This window comes from Loxodonta africana, chromosome 5, assembly GCF_030014295.1.
Source record: "Loxodonta africana isolate mLoxAfr1 chromosome 5, mLoxAfr1.hap2, whole genome shotgun sequence".
Classification (NCBI taxonomy): Eukaryota; Metazoa; Chordata; class Mammalia; order Proboscidea; family Elephantidae; genus Loxodonta; species Loxodonta africana.
Window position 1 is genome coordinate 95553997 of NC_087346.1, and position 21864 is coordinate 95575860.

General features: G+C 37.5%; 1 protein-coding gene across 1 annotated transcript in view; it reads right to left on the minus strand.

Moving 5' to 3' along the window:
• Positions 1-21864, minus strand: part of ADGRL3 (adhesion G protein-coupled receptor L3) — a 561722-nt gene that overhangs the window by 155750 nt on the left and 384108 nt on the right. The window contains exons 7-8 of the mRNA XM_064286313.1: positions 10541-10843; positions 8442-8545 (exon numbers count right to left, since the gene is read on the minus strand). Of these exons, the coding sequence (XP_064142383.1) occupies positions 8442-8545; positions 10541-10843 (407 nt within the window). The remainder of the gene's footprint in view (positions 1-8441; positions 8546-10540; positions 10844-21864) is intronic.

The window sequence follows — 21864 nt, forward strand, 5'->3', positions numbered from 1 at the left end:
GTAATCTACTAAATCAATTAATGACTGCTAAAATTCAGTATCCATTAATTAAATAAATGAGATGTTAGCATTTTACGAAGAATTCAAACTCAGTATTTCATCAAGAAGTCTGGATGCATGATAAAATTACTTGGTATCTATGTAAAACTCTTACAGCTAAAAACAATTTTCCAGAGGGACACTCTTTTAATCAATGCAACATTCACAGTAACTTGCATTTGTTGTAGTTTTCAATCTCTGCTATTGAGATGATCAACATGTTTCTGGAATTACTATTGCTTTATTTCTTTACTATTCTGTTCTTGTGTAATTGTTTGGTTAAAATCAGTCGCTATGAGTCTACCCCAACTCACGGAGCCCCATGTGAGTCAGAGTAGTACTGCGTTCTACAAGGTTTTCAATGGCTAATTTTTTGGAAATAGATTGCCAGGCCTTTCTAACAAGGTGCATCTGGGTAGACTGAACCTCCAATCTTTCGGTTAGCAGTCAAGCCCATTAATTATTTACACCCCCCCAAGTGACTCAACTGTTTGTTGCTGGTATTATCATTATTATTTTACTTCCTTCTACTTCTTTGTTACCAACTGATACTTTTTCTATTCAAAACAGGCAGAGCAGGTGGACTCCAGGGTCTTTGATCCACTTTAATGGGCCATGGTGAAAAAGTTTGAAGTGTACTGAAAAAAGCAATATGTTTTCTTTGTAACCGTATCTTTAAAGCTAGGGATGCAAGTACTGGCTATCATTATATCTATCAATAAAAATTATCCAGAGCAAAATATCAAGTAGAGAAACACAAGAACTAACAGCATTGAAATTTTCCCTTGTAACTGTTATTTCTCCTCCCCCCCCCACCACCGTGGGGTTGTACAAGCATAACTTTCAGTATTAATTATTATATTTGAGTGGGAGATGATAAGGTGGAAGGAAGGCCTATATAACCCCCTTATGTAAAAATTTAAAAAGTTTTTTTTAACCTATAGGGTTGCTGTGAGTCAGAATCAACTCAATGGCAATGGTTTGGGGCTTTTTAATGCTCAGGAGGAAAAAATTGAAAATATGGATGACTTATTGTCAAAACAAAATGATTCTCACTATAAAAGATAATGATGAAGATTTAGTTGCCTATATAAGTGTCAACAGTAGATAGTGCAGTTTTGTAAAACAATGAGTGAAATATGGAAAATTATTAGCGGATTTTCTAAAAATAGTAGATGAATTTTAGCACTCAATAGATGTGTATTTATGAAGAATAAATCTAACACTACAAACTCTGAAACTCAATGTTCAAACATAAGTTTTTACCTATCTATGAACAGTTATTTCCATAAACCATGAAATAGGCATCAGCAAGAGTACAGGCATGTATAATTTAAATGTCTTCCTTATGAAGGAAGTACAGGCATGTATAATTTAAATGTCTTCCTTATGAAGGTTTCTTGACCCAAATATTGTTGTTGTTAGCTGCCATCAGGCCAGCCCCCAACTCATGGTGACTCCACGTACAATGAGGGAAGTGCTGCCCAGTCCCACACCACCCTAGGATGGATTGCAAATTGGACCATTGACATTCATACAGCTTTCATTGGCTGGCTGATGTTTGGAAGTATATCAACCAGGTCTTTCTTCTAGTTAGTCTCAGTCTGTAAGCTATGCTGAAACTTGTTCAACTTCATAGCAACACATAAGCTTCCACTGACAAATGGGCGGTGCAATGACAGGGGAGCAAACTCAGGTGTCTTGTATGTAAAGTGAGAATTCTGCCACTGAATGACCAATGCCTCACTGACTCAAATAATGCTACTATGAATAACTCATATATATTTCTCTTAAAAAAAAAGTCTTCCTTATGAGCTCAGAAGGAAGTTGTAAGAAAAAATTGAAATATATATTATAAAAATGTTTACAGTAAAAATATGAGAAGGGTGTATTTAAAGCTAAATTAAAATTGGTATAACATTATTCTTTCTAACCCTCACTTTACCTTAAAATTGAATATATTATAGCAAAAACATTTTTTTCATTCAACAGTCACTTAAACACTTGTTATTTCCTGAGGAAATAAAGATGAAACTTACAGTTCTTGCTCTCAAGAAGCTCATATTCTAGCAGTAAGGGTATGGGAGATGTAAAATCAGATAGATAATGTTGATCTGCCTGTCTGTCTGTCTGTCTACCTATCTATCTATCTATCTATCTATCTATCATCCATCCATCCATCCATCCATCCATCCATCCATCCATCCATCCATCCATCCATCCATCCATCTACTTATCTACCTAATTATCTATCAATTGTTGGGGGTAAAGGTCCCTTTCTGTGCAACATACGGTTTTCATTACATCTCATCATTATGAAAGTACACTGGCTAGATTTTTTGGCAAAAATTTCTTCATGATATCCTGACTTTAAAAGCTTACATTTTCTCCAGTGAAATGTAATCCACCCTTTATTCCCCTCCCCACACACAATTTAATCTGTAACTTTATCAGTGTATAAGTGGTCTGTATTCATTCGTGAGTCTGAGACCATCAAGATTCTTTGACTGCTTTTTCCCTCCTGGCCTGACTGGAGGGAGAAAAAAATAATGAATAAAAGATTCATTTCTTAAAGACAATGCAAACATAAAGTTTGCTTTTTTCAGCTAAAGTAAGCATCCTGACTAATTTACCTGTGTATACTTGCTGTCCATAATGGGACCTGACATTCACTGAGCGAGTATTATTGAAATAAAAAAATTAATGATCTACCCCATTTTTAAAATCTTTTATACACAGCAAAATAGGTGCCCTTTCAACAATTTCTACACGTGATGTTCAGTGACATTGGTTACATTCTTCACATTGTGTCAGCATTCTCATTGTTTCCATCCTAGTTGTTCCATTTCCATTAACTTGGTCTCACTGCCCCCCAACATTCTCATCTATGCTTTAGAGTAACTATTGTCCATTTGATCTCATACATAAGACTCTTCTTGACAAAGCTGTGTCTAGTTTTTTTTTAAAGAATTTTGGGGCAGAAATTTCCTAATATCCCTTAGTAACCTGTCCCGCTATGTTCTTGTAGTCAAAAAGTGGTGTCACTTCAAACACTTGGCAAGTTAAAACCATTTTTGCTTCTTCTCATCCCTCTAATGAATAATAGCTAGTACTCTTAGAGTAACTAATAGGAAGAGAACAAGTATATGAATTACATGAGCAGAGAAAGTTGTGTTCGTGTTTGTCCACTGATGATGTGACTTTGATAAGAGCGATAAATGATGAGACCTAAAACTTAAGAGTAATAGTTACTATTTATCACATCCTCACTGTGGCCCAGATGCTATGCTAAATTCTTGATCAGTATTATCCTTTTAATGTTCACAATAGCCCTAGGGTGTGGATACCTTTATGATGTCCATTATTCAGACGAGGACACTGAGGCACAAAGCTATTATTTGCCCAAGGTCACAGGTTGACTTGTAGCAATAAATACAAAGGACTATGGGAATTTAGAAGTCCCTGTGCGGTGCAAATGGTTAACACGCTTGGCTGCTAACCAAAAGGTTGGAGGTTGATCTACTCCATTTTATAGATGGGGAAACTGATCCAGAGGTAAGTGACTTGCCCACCATAGCTCAACTATCAATATACCCAGGCCAGTATTCTTTCCCTCAATGTTCGCAGGAATTGCCAGAGGCAAAATAAAGCCAAAAGGAGGTGCCTCATTCCCCAGGATGCACTCACCTACAAACCCCCCTAGGGAAGGAGAAACTAAACATCCAACCTCAATGAAAGAATCACAACACTACTTTTTTAATTCTTTGTGTATGCATTTTTTTAATGCATATTTTTCATTGGAAGTAAAGAGTTGTTTTTATTTTTGCATTAAGTTTAAATTCACAGAACTATACCAAGGGGAAAAAAGAATTGACTCATTAAAGATACCTAGTCTAGATTTTCACCAAGGCATACAAAAACCAATTCAAGAGGAATAAAAAGAAGGGAAAAGAGGGGACGTAGGAGGTCAAAATAGAGGGGATGGGAAAGGAAGGAGAGGGTAGGGGAAGGTGATAAGTGAGAGGAGGAAAGAGGAGTGGAAATTGGAGGAGGGGTGAGAAGGGACGGGGAAAAAGCTGGGTCTTTGCTGGGACTATTCTGGGTCCCTTTCATTTGTCACTTCAGGTCCACTCTCCATCCTCCTCCATCCTTCTCTCTGGCTGAGGAGGTAGACTTATATGGATGTCATTAAGAGTGCCCCTTGTGACTGAGTCCAGTACAACTAGATAGTACCCGGCTACCACCACTGACTGCTCTGACAGGAATCACAATAGAGGGCCCCGGACAGAGCTGGAGAAAAATGTAGAACAAAATTCTAACTCACAGAAAAAAGACAACACTTACTGGCCTGACAGAGACTGAAGAAACCCCAGGATTATGGGCCCCGCATACGCTTTTAGCTCAATAATGAAATCACTCCTGAAGGTCGTTCTTCAGTTAAAAATTAGACAGGCCCATAAAACAAAATGAGACTAAAGGGGCACAGCAGTCCAGGAGCAAGGACTAGAAAGCAGGAGGGGACAGGAAAGCTGGTAATAGGGAGCTCAAGTTTGAGAAAGGAGAGTGCTGGGGTTGTTAACCAATGGCATAAAACAATATATATACTGTTTAATGAGAAGCTAGTTTATTCTGTAAACTTTCATCTAAAGCACAATAAAATGTAAAAAAAAAAAAAAAAAAAAAAACAGTGCCCTTTGGTCTCTGGCTTCCAGTTGGGTTTGGCCAATGGAGAGGTCCAGCAGATGATGGAGGGAGTAGGGAGAGTGAGGAATGAGTATTTATTCCTGTAGATGCATTTGTGAAAGTTTGCCTAAGGCTAGATTGTGTTCCTTATCTCTAGATCACCTTTTCTTTCAACAACACTCTCCTTTCAGTTTCTGGCCACAACATCCTGGCCACTATTTTGCCCTGGGTTGGGAATATTAGTTCTGTTACTAGCTCTAGGTTTCTGCTCAATCCCTTGTAGTTCACCTTTCCTCTACCAACATTGTTGTAAACAGACTCTCTTCAAATCTTCCATATGCTTGCTGTTAGGGCTCTGATTAGTGCCGTGGGAAGAGATGGGAAGATGAATGAATTCTATGAAAGAAGCTTGGGGGAGGAGGGAGAGAAAATATAGACAAATAACTGTGAGCACTACATACAAATTGTTTCTTGGAGGTTAATGATACATTGACTATCACTTACGTTTAACGAACAGCTTAAATACTTAGAGGTGTAAGGGACACAGTCAAGTAAAAGGACAGACAGGACTGAAGAAGGACAGCTAAGGTAAGTGAGTGTGGGGATACAAAGGCCTTGAGCCAGTTATATAAGCCGATTTAGAGAGCTCAAAAGCCTTCTATCATACTTTTGAAGACTTTTTCTACATTTTTGGTTTATCAATCTAAAGAACTGTTATAAATCCCAGTTGCTAAATTCTATAATTTTAAGTTTTCATTGCAGACTTTACAGGATTAAACAGACATGCTCTGGAAGAATGGGACATACTTTTTATAAAACAAAAACACCCCAACCATAAATCAGATAGGCAGCAGCTGTCTGGTCTTTGAAAGGAATTATCTCTTTTGTCATCAGATTAGCAGTTCTGCAGAGGAAAGAAAATATTTTAGCATCATAAATAAGTAGCCCTGGTGGCACAGTGGTTTAAGCACTCAGCTGCTCACCAAAAGGTCAGTGGTTTGAAGTCACCAGCTACTCTGCTGGAAAAACATGTGACAATATGCTTCTGTAAAGATTATAGCCTTGGAATTCCCATGTGGCAGTTCTAGTCTGTCCTATATGGTCTCCATGGGTTGGAATTGACTCAGCAGCAACAGACTTTTATTTTTCTTTTGGGTTTTATCAGTTAAAAGTCACTCAGTAATTTCTGCAATGAAATAAAGACCAAAAAACCAAGCCCGTTGCCATCAAGTCTATTCCCACTCATAGCGACCCTACAGGACAGGGCAGAACTGCCCCACAGAGTTTCCAAGAAGCACCTGGTGGATTTGAACTGCTGACCTTTTGGTTAGGAGCTGTAGCACTTAAGCACTACACCACCACCATAGTCCAGCTATATTCAGGAATTAACGTGAAAACATCCAGCTTCCTAGGTGAATTCTTACTGACTTAATATCAACCCCTAGGCTAAGTATGTAGGGAGTATTTTTAAAAAGTTGCTAATGTAAGAAGATATGCTACTGATCTCTTAAATCCAGCAAGAGTTATTTGCCCTGGGGTCTCAGCTACACTGTAATAGAATCAGAGAACATAAAAACTGTGGCAGGAACAGTACCGAGATTGGAGAAACATCATTATGAATAGCAACAAGTATGGAGATGCATATGTAAGAGGATAACTAGAGTCAACACAACCACGGTTCTTTCATGATTTAGGGTAAATAGATAGTTATGGCTCATCTGCTGAATGATCTACTGGGTAGATATTTATGGATTTTTATACAGTATATTATCGAGGATAAGCCTGGTTAAAAACAAATAGAGAAAAGAGCAAACGGCACAGACAGACTTTTAGTAAGGCCATCATTTGTAATATTTCTCAGAAAAGATCTCTTTCAAAAATTCCTCAGCATAGCTAATGTGCCATAGAAGGACTCTCCATTTTAGAAGTGCATAAATCCACATAAATTGCTATAATAAGGATTCATCCCATAGCCCTTTTGGCATAAATGCACATCTGGTCTCTGTTTGTAATGAAATCAATTCAAAGCCCCACAGTGCATTAATAATAAAAAATGTTCAACATATTGCAACCAAATAAGCCTTGCAAATTTGAGTCTGCAAGATTTTGTCACACAGGTGTATACTTTTAACACCGATAAACGATGAGGTTACAGAACATTTATCAAATAGTTTAAGAAAAGGAAGATTTTTTTTTTTTACTGTGATTATTATTTCCGCAGGAAAATGCATGTGCATGCATGCTAGAAGCTTTTGCTTGATTTACAATGCCTCTTGGACTTTTATATCTGTAGCTCACAATACCATGAAAATTTTATTAATAATAAAATTATTATAAGCAATTCTGCCTGGCTTAAAGGAAGTTCATGGATTTGCACTTTAAAAACAACAAAATTCTAGAATTAGCTCTTAACACATCAGATGTTGTCTTAGATCCTACATTAAAATAGAATGAGATAACTTTTCACATTGCAATCAAAAAGAATCAGTACGAAAAACAGAGAAAATACTGAAGTTGTCAAGGATTTAATTTTACTTGGATCCATAATTAACTTTCATGGAAGCAGCAGTCAAAAAAGGACATATTGCCTTGGGCTAACCTGCTGCAAAAGACCTCTTTAAAGTGTTAAAAAGCAAAGATGACACTCTGAGGACTAAGATGGGCCTGACCCAGGCCAAAGTGTTTTCAATCTCCTCATATGGATGCAAAAGCTGACAATGAATAAGGAAGACCAAAGAAGAATTGATGCCTTTGAATTCTCGTGTTGGTGAAGAACACTGAATATACAATGGACTGGCAGAAGAACAAACAAACCTGTCTTGGAAGTACAACCAGAATGCTCCTCAGAAGCAAGGATGATGAGACTCATTTCATATACTTTGGACATATTATCAGGAGGGACTACTCACTGGAGGAAGACATCATGCTTAGTAAAGTAGACAGTGAAAAAGAGGAGGGTCCTTGTTATAGATTGAATTGTGTCCCCCAGAAGCGTGTGTCAACTTGGGTAAGTCATGATTCCCAGTATTGCACGATTGTCCGCCATTTTGTCATCTGATATGATTTTCCTATTTTGTAAATCCTACCTCTATGACTCTAATGAGGCAGGGTTAGAGGCACTTACGTTAATGAACAGGACTCAATCTACAAGATTAGGTTGTATCTTGAGTCAATCTTTTAAGATATAAAAGAGAGAGTGAGCAGAGAGACAGGGGACCTCCTACCACCAAGAATGAAGAACCAGGAGGGGAGTGCATCCTTTGGACCCAGTGTCCCTCCACTCAGAAGCTCCTAGACCAGGGGAAGACTGATGACAAGGACCTTCCCCCACTGACAGAGAGAGAAAGCTTTCACTTGGAGCTGGCACCCTGAATTCAGACTTCTAGTCTCCAAGACTGTGAGAGAACAAATTTCTCTTTGTTAAAGCCATCCACTTGTGGTATTTCTGTTATAGCAGCACTACATAACTAAGACAACCCTAAAGGAGATGGACTAAAACACAGTGGCTGCGACAATGGGCTCAAACATAGCAAGAACTGTGGCAGTGGCACAGGACCGGGCCATCCGTTGTATGCATGGTCACTATCAGTCAGCACCTAACAACAACAATTTTTCCACAGTAAGTTTAAAAAGTCTTGATTATTTTGTTCTCAGAAGTTGTAATTAATAACAGAGTATATCGGTTTAGCAAAGCCTTCTTTGTGAATCACAAGATTTACCTTCTGTGTTATATGATTGACCCAAGGAGAAGAACAGTTGCTGAGATCTGGTCCTTGGGGATCCCAAATTCCATCAGGAGCGAGGCATAAATAAGTTGATACACCTATAATAATTATAAAAATAGGTTTGTTTCAAATATTCAAACCATCTTTCTTAGAATGACTTCACATCCACATCATGTTTAAAAGCGAGCAAAGGAAAAAAAAAAAGAGGTAATTTAGTTGGGATCTTATCTATTAAAACACCAAATACACTGACTGGCATGCAATTGGCATTTGAGAAATGTAGTACAACAACAACAAAATACAATATTTTAAAAAAAACTTCCAGATAGCATGCTAGGCATGGAGAATGATTTAGTTAATTAGACCTGGTACCTGTCTCCATGAAGTTTACTGCTTGAGTTATCAGAGGCAAGGTAGCAATTGGGTCTTAAAGGAATTAATTTACAATTTTTCTAGGAAAACAAGATAGGAAAGGGCATTCTAGGTAGAGGAACAACATACTGTCTTTGAGAAACTTCAAGTTAGGTTCTGTGAACTGGGTTCTACTGGATTGGGGAGTGTATTTAATGGCGTTGGAAGGTAGGCAGGGCTAGATCATAAACTCCTTTGCATATATATCATCTGCAAGTGTTAGGAAACGAATGAAGAACATTAAGCAGTGGGGAGACAGAAGCAGATTTAGGCTTTAGAAATATCTCTGGCAACATCAGTGAATTTATGGGAGTGATGTGAAGGTTGTGAGGAAGCTACTGCTGTGAGGGCCTGAACTAAGGTATAGCAGAAGCAACAGAGAGGGGTACCAATAACACCAAGGTGGACTGGCAGCTACTAGGAGCTACAGAAGGTTTTCTTTAAATCTCTTTCCCAATTCTCACAGAACAATAACAACCTATTTCTGTTGTGCTTTGTTGTTTGCAAAGTGTTTGTTTTCAAATAGACTATTACCCTAATCTGTACAAAAAACTTCTGAAATAACAGTGGGGCTGTTACTCTCTGTTTAAGATGAAGGAGCTGAGGCCCATAAGTAAGGGAATAGATCTAGGAGAGAGGGACACTTAGAACTAAAGTTTTCTTATTCAATACTACAGAAAACATTTAGAAATAAATATGCCTCTCCCTACTTTCATAAAGGGAAGGAAGATTTCTGAATATGTTTAAACACTTTGGTGAAAAAAATATTAAATGTGTACTTTTAGAAAAACCAATTATAGCCTGTGGTCTTGCCATCACTTCATATAGGATGGAATTCAGAATGATGTGCCATACTGGAACTTTTCTAAGAAAAACAAGCTTCCTTAAAGTAACTAAGTCAATGACACTCAAAGACAAAGTCAATAACACTCAAAGACACAGTTCATTAAAATGCTCGGATAGTGACATCCATTGTGTATTTGTTTTATTTACATATTTTTGGAATCATAAAAATTTAATTTATTTCCAGTGTTAATCTTGTAAAGCTCTATCAAGAAAAGTAGAGTATTTTTGACTTAAAATTTATAAATAATATAGTCACCATGGAGATATTATGAATTATGAAAGTAACAAACGGGCAAAGACATATTTTGTTCTTATCTACCCCCTAGAGAAAACAACGCAGGACTAGTCTCAGCAGCTGATGGGTGAGTAAGTGAGACGCTGGCTCCTGCCAGTACAGCTTCCCATCACTAGAAACCTTTGGTAACTAGAAGACTGATAAAAAAGATAGGAAACTTTCTCTTCTGCTAAATTTTAGGTAAACATTTTAATGATCATTTCTGAATACAGAAGTTCTTGACCACTTTTTCTGTCAATAAAAGATCTTACAGTTGGTAATAAGCATGAGACTATCTCCCAGCATCACATGATACATCATGTGCTGCTGCATGAAATCGCTGGCTTTCTGGAGTAGCTGGAACACACTCAGAACCTGACTCCAAGAGCGGAAACTACTCACCTCACACCTAATCCCGCCAAAATCTCACCTGTGACTTCCTCAGATTGCATCTGCAAACTTTGACAGTACATTGCCATTTAGCCAAGTTCAGAATGTAACCAAAGATGAAGTGACAAATATTCGTAGTAACCTTTAGCTTAGTGCTTTAGAACCGACTTACCTATAGTTCCTGCAGGACATGGCTGCTTTGCCATCTGTCCTTGGCGGGTCTTAAACCACATGATTTCTCGGGCTTCCACAGCCTCACAGCTCTCTTCAAGAGCTGGGATTTGGGATGATGCTGATGGAAGGTGTGTGGTAATGTCATCAAGCACCTCAATAGCTGGAGATGGGGTGCTGGTACTCCTGTTTTTTCTTCCTGACACCGATGGGGTGGTACTCCTTCCAGGGCTCCAGGTTGTGGTTCGAAGTGTTGTACTGGTGGTGGTGCTTCCCGGGCCAAGAGATCCTGTGGTAGAGATTTCTGAAATAAAAATCAAAGGAAAACACCTACATTGCTTTACCAGTCTATGACCTCAAGATGTCCTATTACTTCAAAAACCATACTTATTTGACAGTATAAAAAACTTTAAACATGGCAAAAAAAGCTAATACCAATGTATCAAAATGCCACCTGAATACTGAAACAGCCATCTACTACTGCCAAACATAACCCATTGCTGTCAAGGTGGTTCAGACTCATGGAGACCTCATGTGTTACAGAGTAGAATTGTTACATGGGTTTTTTGTGGCTATAATTTTAATGGAAGCAGATTGCCAGACTTTCCTTTGGTGGTACTACTGGGTGGGTTTGAACCACCAACCTTTAGGTTAGTGAAACCAAACCTGTTGCCGTCGTGTTGATTCTATTTCATAATGACCCTAGGACAGGGTAGAACTGCCCCCATAAGTTTCCAAGCTCTTACGCGTTGCACCACCAGGGCTCTTTTAGGTTAGTAAAACCAAACCAACCCCATTGCCATTGAATTGATTCTGACTCAAAATGACCCTATGGGAGTAGAGCTCCCACAGGCGAGTACAAATTATTTGCACCACCACCTAGTGACTTTTTTTTAATGGTTCCTCTAAAACATATCAAAGAAAATAAATTACAACACAAAATAAACACTGTTTTCTTAACACAGTTCAATTCTTCAGCAAAGTTATTAATTCTCCTGGCATTTGACAAATAGGGGATTAACCTAAAAGCCATCTCTTCAGAATTGTTAAATTTAGTATAGAAAGGGAGAAAGCTATAAGAGATGCTCATCTGTATTAAGTATAACATGTGTTTCTAAAGATGTGCCTAATGGAGGAGGGGGAAAAAAGAGGGATCAGAAATTAAACTGCTCACAAGCTAAAAGAACAAGGGACATTTCAGATTACAGTCTCCTTAACACAAATTAGACTGGCTTGGTGATCTTCCCTGATGTTCTTAAAAATGACTCACCTTAACAAAGTATGTGTCAAGTTAGTTTCCAACTACTCATGTTCATAAATTATTTTCTAAGTAGACATTTTTCTTAATGGGAAAATGTATTCCAGATTCCAAATAAAAGTAGTTAGGCTCCTTGACCAGATATTAACAGGTGATTGAACCTATAATACATCCAAAGTTCTAACAATACTATAGAAATAATCACTGCAGAGAATCATTTTTCTGGGAAAATATATTCACACTCTCAGCCTGGGAGTACAAGAGCACACCATTCCTCCACATACGTGCACTGCATTCCCATCATTAAGAATAAAGAAAATCATGTTCTACTTTGGTGAGTAGCACCTGGGTCTTAGAAGCCTGTTAGCGGCCGTCTAAGATACTTTACTGGTCTCACCCCTTCAGCAGCAAGGGAGAATGAGGAAAACTAAAGACACAAGAGAAACATTAGTCCAAAGGACTAATGGACCACAACTACCATGGCCTCGACCAGAGTGAGTCCAGTACAACTAGATGGTGCCTAGCTACTACCACCAACTGCTCTGACAGGGATCACAATAGAGAGTCCCTGACAGAGCTGGAGAAAAATGTAGAACAAAACTCAAACTCACACACACACAAAAAAAGACCAGACTTACTGGCCTGACATAGACTGAAGAAACCCGAGAGTATGCCCCCTGGACACCTTTTTGTCTCAGTAATGAAGTCACTCCCAAGGTTCACTCTTCAGCCAAAGACTGGACAGGCCCATAAAACAAAATGAGACTAAAGGAGCACAGGAGCCTAGGGGAAGGGGCTAGAAGGCAGGAAGGAACAGGAAAGTTGGTAATAGGAAACCCAGGGTCAAGAAATGAGAGTACTGGCATGTCGTGGGGTTGTTAACCAATGTCATAAAACAATGTCTGTGCTGTTTAATTGGAAACTAGTTTGTTCTGTAAACTTTCATCTAAAGTACAATTAAAAAAAAAACAACTCATTAAAGAAAAAAAATACCTGAAAGATGGTAAATGGACAATAAATGTTTGATATTATGTACTAATGAAAAATAAAAAAAGAATAATGAAAACTCTTAACCTTATTATTGACAATAAACTGTAAGGGCATTGGCTTTAGTCAGATAGATTTAAGATGACAGTTCAGGTTCAAGGAGCTGTAAGGAGTCCTGAGGTGAGTCTCCAGCTTTTTGTTATTTATTGTTTGCTTGCCTTTTACATACCTTCTCCTTGACTTCCTGCTGTCCCAGAAGAGGTCCCAGTGTACTCCGTATACAAAGATTTAAAAAAAAAAAAAAAAAATCTGCCATCGAGGCGATTCTGACTAATAGGGTTTCCAAGGTGGCTGGTGGGTTCGAACTGCAAAATTTTTGGTTAGCAGCCAAGATGCTTAACCACTGTGCTACCTGGGTTCCTAATACATATATAAAAAACCTGTTGCTGTCTAGTCGGTTCCTACTTATAGCAGCCCTACAGGAAATAGAATGGACTTGGGCTTATGGGGGAGGAGGATATATTAATTTTCTGAGCACTGAAATCAGACCATTTTCTGAAGTCATGCTATTTGGTGTTTGTTTTCTTGCTCTTTCTCCTGTTTTCCCTCCCTCTCTTCCCAGCGTACCTCATTTTTCCCTGGTGTCACCACTCTGTGTGAACGGTATTACTCATAAGCACATCTAGGTAGAGTTCATACAAGAATGCAATGTATTCTTTCTTGCCCTTCTTCTTCCACACACCCCAGACCCCCAAAATCATAAAGTCTTGTTAAGTCTGTCTCATTCACCTATTTCAAACTCATCTATCTCTGTCTTTGAAATCACCACTACTTATCCTCAGCCCACCATCATCAATTAAATGAAGAGAGCAGCCATCTTAACTTTTTTGCCAATAAAAGCAATATCAAGAGCAAAATGACAATACTGGCACTTCAATATTTTATTTTGCAAGGTAAGTATTCAGAATTCATAAACCAAAACCAAACCAACCCATTGCTGTCGAGTCAATTCTGACTCACAGCGACCCTAAAGGACATGGTAGAACTGCCCCATAGAATTTCCAAGGAGCACCTGGTGGATTCAAATTGCCGACCTTTAGGTTAGCAGCCATAGCACTTAACCACTACACCACCAGGGTTTCCATAAGATAAAAATTATTGATATTAAGTATTTAGCACAATTCGAACATAAAAATTAACATATTTCAAAATATTAAATGAAACTAAATTAAAAATTGTAAACAGCAAAAATATTCTAATAGATCTTTTGCATATGAAATCAGTGAAATAATTCAAAAGGTAAACATTGCATAAAATTGAAATTCAATAAGGATGAATGAAAATGCAATATAATTTGAATGTTTAAAGTCTTAGCTCTAAAAAACATGTGTCAACGGTGTCATTGTTGGGATGTAAGCACATTTTTGGGCAAAAGTTTCCAGCTGCTAAAAAAACTCTTTGATTTCATACTACTTGAAGAAGTAGTAAGGAGATACTTATAAACTAACTCCAGATATTTTCTTCAGACTCTTTTATTTTTAAATAATGTCACTTCTTATTGTACTTTTGGAAGGGATAATTTTGAGTACTTTTTAATTTTTTGACAGGGACCACAATCCTGTCATTGATAACAAGCAATCATTTTTGCTTCAAAGAAAGCATTTCCAGTTCTTCTTTACCTGCTTAATTGGATCATGTAAAAATGTAGATTCACAGCAGTTACCTGTATTAGTTAAAATAATCTCATGCTCATATTCTACTTTTTCAGGTAATCTTTAGAGTAAAAATTAATTTTAAAATAGAAGCCCTGCTTCCTCTTGCTGAGAATTATACAGATATACTGAAGAATGCTTCCCAAATGAATGCACCTTCCTTCAGTTAGACATATTAATTAGTGTATAATTTCAGGGCCACCACCTGTCTGCCAGTTGGTTGTATTGTGGTGGTTTAGGGTTGCTGTGATTCTGGAATCTACACCACCAGTATTTCAAATACCAGCATGGTCCCTGCCATGGATTGAATTGTGTCCCCCCAAAATATGTGTCAACTTGGTTAGGCCATGAACCCCAGTATTGTGTGGTTATTCCCCATTTTGTGATTGATGTAATTTTCCTATATGTTGTAAATTCTAACCTCTGCCTGTGGTTAATGAGGCAAGGTTGGATTATGTTGAAGAGGATTAGGGTGGGATGTAACACCCTTGCTAAGGTCACATCCTTGATCCAATGTAAAGGGAGTTTCCGTAGGGTGTGGCCTGTACCACCTTTTATCTTACAAGAAATAAAAGGAAAGGGAAGCTAGCAGAAAGGGAGGGATCTCGTATCACCAGGAAAGTAGTGCTGGAAGCAGAACATGTCCTTTGGACCTGGGGTTCCTGCACGGAGAAGCTCCTAGACCAGGGGAAGATTGATGACAAGGACCTCCCTCCAGAGCTGACAGGGAGAGAAAGCCTTCCCCCATAGTGGGAGCCCTGAATTTGGACTTCTAGCTTACTAGACTGTGAAAGGATAAATTTCTCTTTGATAAAGCCATCTACTTGTAGTATTTCTGTTATAGCAGCACTAGATGACTAACACAGTCCCTCATTGTAAATGAGTTTCAGTAGAACTTACAGACTAAGACAGGCTAGGAAGAAAGATTTGGCTAACTACTTCCAAAAAATTAGCCAATGAAAACCTTATGGACCACAACAAAAAGTCCCACTCTCTTGCTTTGGATATGTCATAAGAAGGAATCAATTGCTAGAGTAAGATATCATATTTGGTGAAGCAGAGGGCCATCGTGAGCTTGGGAGACCCTCAGTGAGAGAGATTGGCTCAGCAGCCAAAATGATGGACTCAAACATGCTGGCAATTGTGAGGATGACAAAGAATTATGTTCCATTGTACACAAGGTCACCATGAGTCGGAATTGACTGGACGGCAGGTAACAATAACAACTTTTGGGGCAGAAAAGAATTTTCTTCAGCAGTTATTTGCATTATGATAAAACTTCACAGTCACACACATAACTACTTTATGGAACACGTGTCCTACATCAAAGGGGTAAGCACATCCAAGAATAGCTGCTTCCTGAAGACATAAAAAGGTGCATCTGGTGACAACAAGGGCTAAATGTTGATGTAAGATGGGGTGGGTTTCAAACCCCTCTGAGCACTCCTCCTTATGGGAGACTTCCAGACAGTAGGAATACTGCTCAGCTGCCCATGCCATGGCCTTGTGTGGTCAAATTTCCCCAGCTGTTTTACCCTGCAAGTGCCGATAAACCAAAACAAAACTTCATAGTCATATGTGTGGTGAGAAGATTCTCCAGCCAATGGTCTCAATCAGACAAATCATACTTGGATATCCTTCGAAACACACAAGGAACAATGACACCTCTCACAAGATGTTTGATTAGTGTGATGTCACACTTGCACCTTTTTAATAGATTTGCTTTCTAGTATTTGAATTATGGTGTTGGCGAAGAATATTGAATATATTTTTTTATGGTATATTCAATATTCTTCGCCAATAGACTTCCAGAAGTACAAATAATTCTGTCTTGGAAGAAATACAAACAGAATGCTCCTTAGAAGCAAGGATGGTGAGATTTCATCTCACATACTTTGGACATGTTATCAGGATGGACCGGTCCCTGGAGAAGGACATCATGCTTAGTAAAGTAGAGGGTTAGCAAAAAAGAAGAAAACCCTCAACAAGATGGACTAATACCTTGGCTGCAACAATAGGCTAAAACATAGCAACAATTGGGAGTATGGTGCAGGATCAGCCAGTGTTTCCTTCTGTCATACGCAGCATCGCTGTGAGTTGGAACCAGCTCAACAGCACCTAATAACAACATAGATTTAATATATACGTCTTATTGGTATCCTCTATTTAAAGAGCCCTGATGGCACAGTGTTTACAGTACTTGGCTGCTAACCGAAAGGTCAGTAGTTCGAACCCACCAGCCACCCCACAGGAGAAAGATGTGATGGTGTACTTCTGTAAATATTTACAGCCTTGGAAACCATATGGGGTTGCTATGGGTCAGACTGACTCAACAGCAGTGGGTTTGGATTTTGGTTTGGTTCTCTGTTTAAATGATCCAGATTTCAGAATTTTTTCAACTATTGAAACAATGGTATTATGCCAAAATGTATCTAACAATAATAGTAATAATAATATTACCTAACAATAGCACTGAATAATGGAAATTATTTTAATAAATGCATTTTACTCTATCATTAAAAAAAAAAATGCTAGCTCAAAGAGAAAATAAGCATGGAGAATACAAAGCAAAAAAAAAAAAAAAAAAAGCCCTATCTCAGAAAAATCAGATTTCAATTGAATATACAACTTGTGAAGCAGTTAACACTAATAAAATAAATGATAGTAATTTTAAAAAGTTCAGTATGTAATGCATTGCATGGATGGCTGCTAATTTAGTTTAGTACAGACACACTAATGTTAAAGATCAGTATGGAACTTCTTTCCTTGGAGTTGTGCCACAGGGAGGTGTCTACAAGCAGGGCCATACGGTTCTGTTCGACCTTAAGCAGAGTAAGAGCCAACTGTAAAATCTGTCCCTGATCTCCCATCTCCTCCACTCCATTTACTGCTATGTAAGATTCCCCAGAGCTCTGCTCAATGCCAGCTTTTGGCAGAAAAAGTATTGGTGATATACATGCTGTCACCACTGCCCAAGAAAGAATTCGTCTTACTGTTAGGCCTGGAAAAAAAATAAAAAATAAAAATTCACTGAAGAGTCATACCAACTGATTGGAGAAGTTCTAGCCCATATCATATATTATAAGAGTTTGTCTTTCTCTACCTTCCAGCAAGAAAGAAACAGTATAACACTTTTTCAGTGTCCACCGTTATTGAATCTTATGTGATGACATAGCTAGCTTAACAAAAATATGTTATCGAGAGGCTCGCATGGCTGTGTATCAAGGAAAGGTTACTGTGTAGAAGAAAATAAGTTTGAGGGACTACTTAAAAATAATACTTTATCAAAAATATTGTACAATATTCCTTACTATTTTACCATTGTTAATTATGCTCATTGTGTTTATACAGATTAGTGTTTCCATAAAAATGATGGACCAAAATTCCATACTAACATTTTCTTTCATAATTAACCTTATTCCAAAATAATAATAATAATAATAATTTCTCTGTCCCCTGACATTTCTTGTCCGTGGTTTATTTTCTTATGATTTGGTGTACTTCGTTTATTTTTTCCTTCAGTTCGTCTTGAAAGAATAAATACTATTTGAATGTTATCACAGGTTACAGATTGTGGAGTATACAAATGGAAGATAATGAAATTAGCCAACATTTGTATAGTGCTTTCCATTTTACAATGTTTTGCTTTATATCTATTACCTCATTTAATTCTGAAAAAAATATATAGGATAATTATTATTAAGTATTCCTGAGTGGCACAAATGGTTAAGCACTGGAATCCTATCTGAAAGTCTGGCAGTTCAAATCCTCTATCCACCTACAGGCACCTCAAAAGACAAGCCTGGTGATCTGCTTCCAAAAGCTCACAGCCTTGAAAGCCCTATGGAGCAGTTCTACTCTGAGCACATGGGGTCGTCATGAGTCAGCATTGAGTCACTGGCAACTAACAGTAATCGTTATTATTAATTCCTAATTTTACAAATGAGAAAGCATAAACTCAAATAGTAAGTGACTCATAATCCTATGGATAGTAAGTAAATCAGTGTCCTCTGATTCCACGTTCCATGTGTTTTATAATGTACTATCAAAAATGGCATTCTGAATTATCTCATTCATTCTAAAACTATAAGTCCTCCATGATCCTTTAAGAGATTGAAGGAAAAAAAAATAGTAAAATATTACTATCTTAGATCACAAAACATATTTATTATTTAGGAAGGTTGTCCTCTAAAAAATGAAAAGTCAAAGACAGAATAGAAAACTATGGAATCAAAGATAGTCAAATCAAAGTGAAGATAGGCTTCACTTCCCAACAGAAGAAATGGTTATCTCCTGTTCATCCAGAACACGGAATTTCTTCTTAATTTTCCTTCATTTTTTTCCCCTTTCCTAACCATACACCTACCCTCATGGTTTCGCCTTTAAAACTTTTCTATTGTGTTAAGCTCATTCTAACATAAAATGTTTTTGCTGTCTACAGAAGCACTTCCTTCTCCCTACCCTCTGAGAATTCATATAAACCAAACAAACAAACAAAAATCAAACCCATTGCCATTGATTCGATTCCAACTCAAAGAAACCCTATAGGACAGAGTAGAACTGCCCCATAGGATTTCCAAGGAGCAGGTGGTAGATCTGAACCGCCAGCCTTTTGGTTAGCAGCCATACCTCTTAACCACTGTACCACCAGTACTCCAAGGTCAATTACTGAAGAAATTTCCCCAAGGGCTTGTTAGAAGAAATGGGAAACCTAAAGCCAAACAATGCTGCAAGTAGCTTTTGGCTACCTGTGCAGTGTTCTGGTTAGAGGAAGGAATGTTGGCTGACTCCCATGGATATCAGTTGGTGGCAACAGATTTGATTACACCCAGTTTTAAAAAAGGAATTAATATTAAACCAGTCACTAAATTATCCAATTCATCTCAGAATCCATTTATAATACTTGGCTCCATGGTGTCTTGGGATGGTAAAATTCCACAGATTAACAGCCACGTGTAGGCTTATTTATTTACATAATTTGAACCATTTATACTTTCTGATTCTCTCATAAGTAGGATATTATCCTTATTGTAAATACAGGAAATGACCTGTTTTTCTAAACATGAACTTGTAATGGCCTTGTCATGTGTGATAATAAACTTACCATTTTAGTTTGAGGGCATCTTAATAAAATTATTTGTTACATATTTAGCCCCTACCATGCCAGGAACTATGTTATGGGTTTTACATATATATGCTCTAGTTTAATACTTACAACAATCTTTGGGTAGGTATACTTATTTTAATTTTGGAGATGAAAGAAGTCAAATTAAGTAATTCTCACAAGCCTACATGGCTGGCAGGTGGTAGAATCAGAATCCTAATCCGGGTCTGTTAAAGCCCCTCCCTTTCTACTAGGTCTATGATGTTATTAAAAATTTACCCAAAATTTAACAACAGAAGCTCATTTGTAAAAACTTTTTATGAATTCAGAAGTCATTTTGTCCAGAACACTGGTCACACATAATTTTATATGTACTGCTATGCTCAGTCCTGTTGGGAATTTATTTTGAGCACTTATTATGGGCCAGGCACTAGTCTAAACACTTTACAGGGATTGACCCATTTAATTCTGACCGCAAACCCGTGAGAAAGTACTATTAATTACTCTTATTTTACAGATGGAGAAACTAAGGCACCAAGAAATTCACTAATTTTCCAAAGTTTACAAGTTCCTGAGTGGAAAACCTGACAAACAACCTAGGCACTGTTACAGACATCCCACTCAAAACTTAGAAATATTGAAAATGTAAACTTGATCCTAAAGAAAGCAGCTTTTTGACGTGTAGGATGTAATCCTCCTTGAGCTAGTTTCTTTCTCTTTATGGCACTTCTAATTCCCATAAATTATGTATCCAGGAGCATAGGAAACAGTGCTGATACCAGAAAACATAGACAGTGTTCAGTATGCAAATAGGCAATAAACAATCAGCAAATGATAATGCCAAATGGTAGCTGGCATTTATTGAGCATTTATGATGTGCCAGGCAATGTGTTAATGCTTTACACGCATACCTGAGGTGCAGAGCAATTAGGTGAATTTCCCAGCTAATGAATGGTAAAGGCAGGATTTTAATTCAGATAATTTGACTCCAAAACCCATGTGCATCCCCATTATCTGACAAGCAGATGAAGATCTGAAGTCTTTTTTTTTTTTTAAGTATCAGAGTATGGCTTATGCTATTTGCTTATAAGATAGCTGAGTTCTGGAAATTACAAAGGGTAATTCATTCCATCTATATTTATTAATCACTTGGTACATGGCAGCACTGCATTGGGAATAACATGTTGAGTATAATTATCATGTTTTTTGCCCTTGTGAAGCCCTCTCTACAAAGGCTTCATAGAAAAACCTACTGAAGAAGATAGGAAATAGAGAAGAAATATACAGACTATATTCATTTAATACATATTTATTTGTGTTTCTTTTGTATAAGATATTGTGCTGAGAATCAGGGATTCAAAAAGGAAAGAAAGAGTACCGTCCTCAAGAAAACTTTAATACATCGTATTCTATGGAAGCTGCAGCATTATCAATTATTCAATATGCACTTAGAAAGAAAAAAAAATGCCAATTAAACTGTGATACGCTTTAATTGTTGGATACAATCCAATTTATGAGATGCTAAAAAGTGAAATCATTGCAATTTCAGACTTGACAAAATGCTGTAATATCAGAAATGTCTCCTTATAGTAATACAATATGATAAATACTCCATCATTTAAAAGAGACGTGACCTTGCACAAATTATAATACTTCTCTGTGTCTTAGTTTTTTTTTTAATCTGTTAAATGGAGATGCAATGTGCATACCTCCTGGAGAAAAATGCAATATGCATGTAAAGTATTTAGCAGAGCATATTGCAAAAAGAAATAATAAATGTTCACTATCAGTAATAATATATTTGTTTATTCCTCAATTCAGCCAAAATTTACTGATTGCTTACTACATGGCAGGTAATAGTCTAAATGGGTGGTTACAGCAGTGAACAACAAAAACAACAAAAAATAAAACTCTCTGTCCTCATTGAGCTTACATTTTTGTAAGAGCAATGGATAACAAATAGGATAAAATATTAAAATGTATAGTATATCTAATAGTGAAAATTTTTATGAGTAAGAAGAAAAAATAAAGCCAGGGAAGGTGATGGGAAGTATTGTGGGAGGGGAATTGCAATTTTCAGTTAGGCATAGTCTAGCTGTGAAAGTCACATTTGATTAAGCATCTGAGGGAAGAGAGAGTGATGAATGTGAAGAACTGAGGAGCCTTCCAGGTAGAGGGAACAGTATCTGCAAAGGCTCAGACATGTCCAGGACACGAAGACGGCCAGCTTGGCTGAGTGTGTGAGGGGAACACAGTGTGAAATA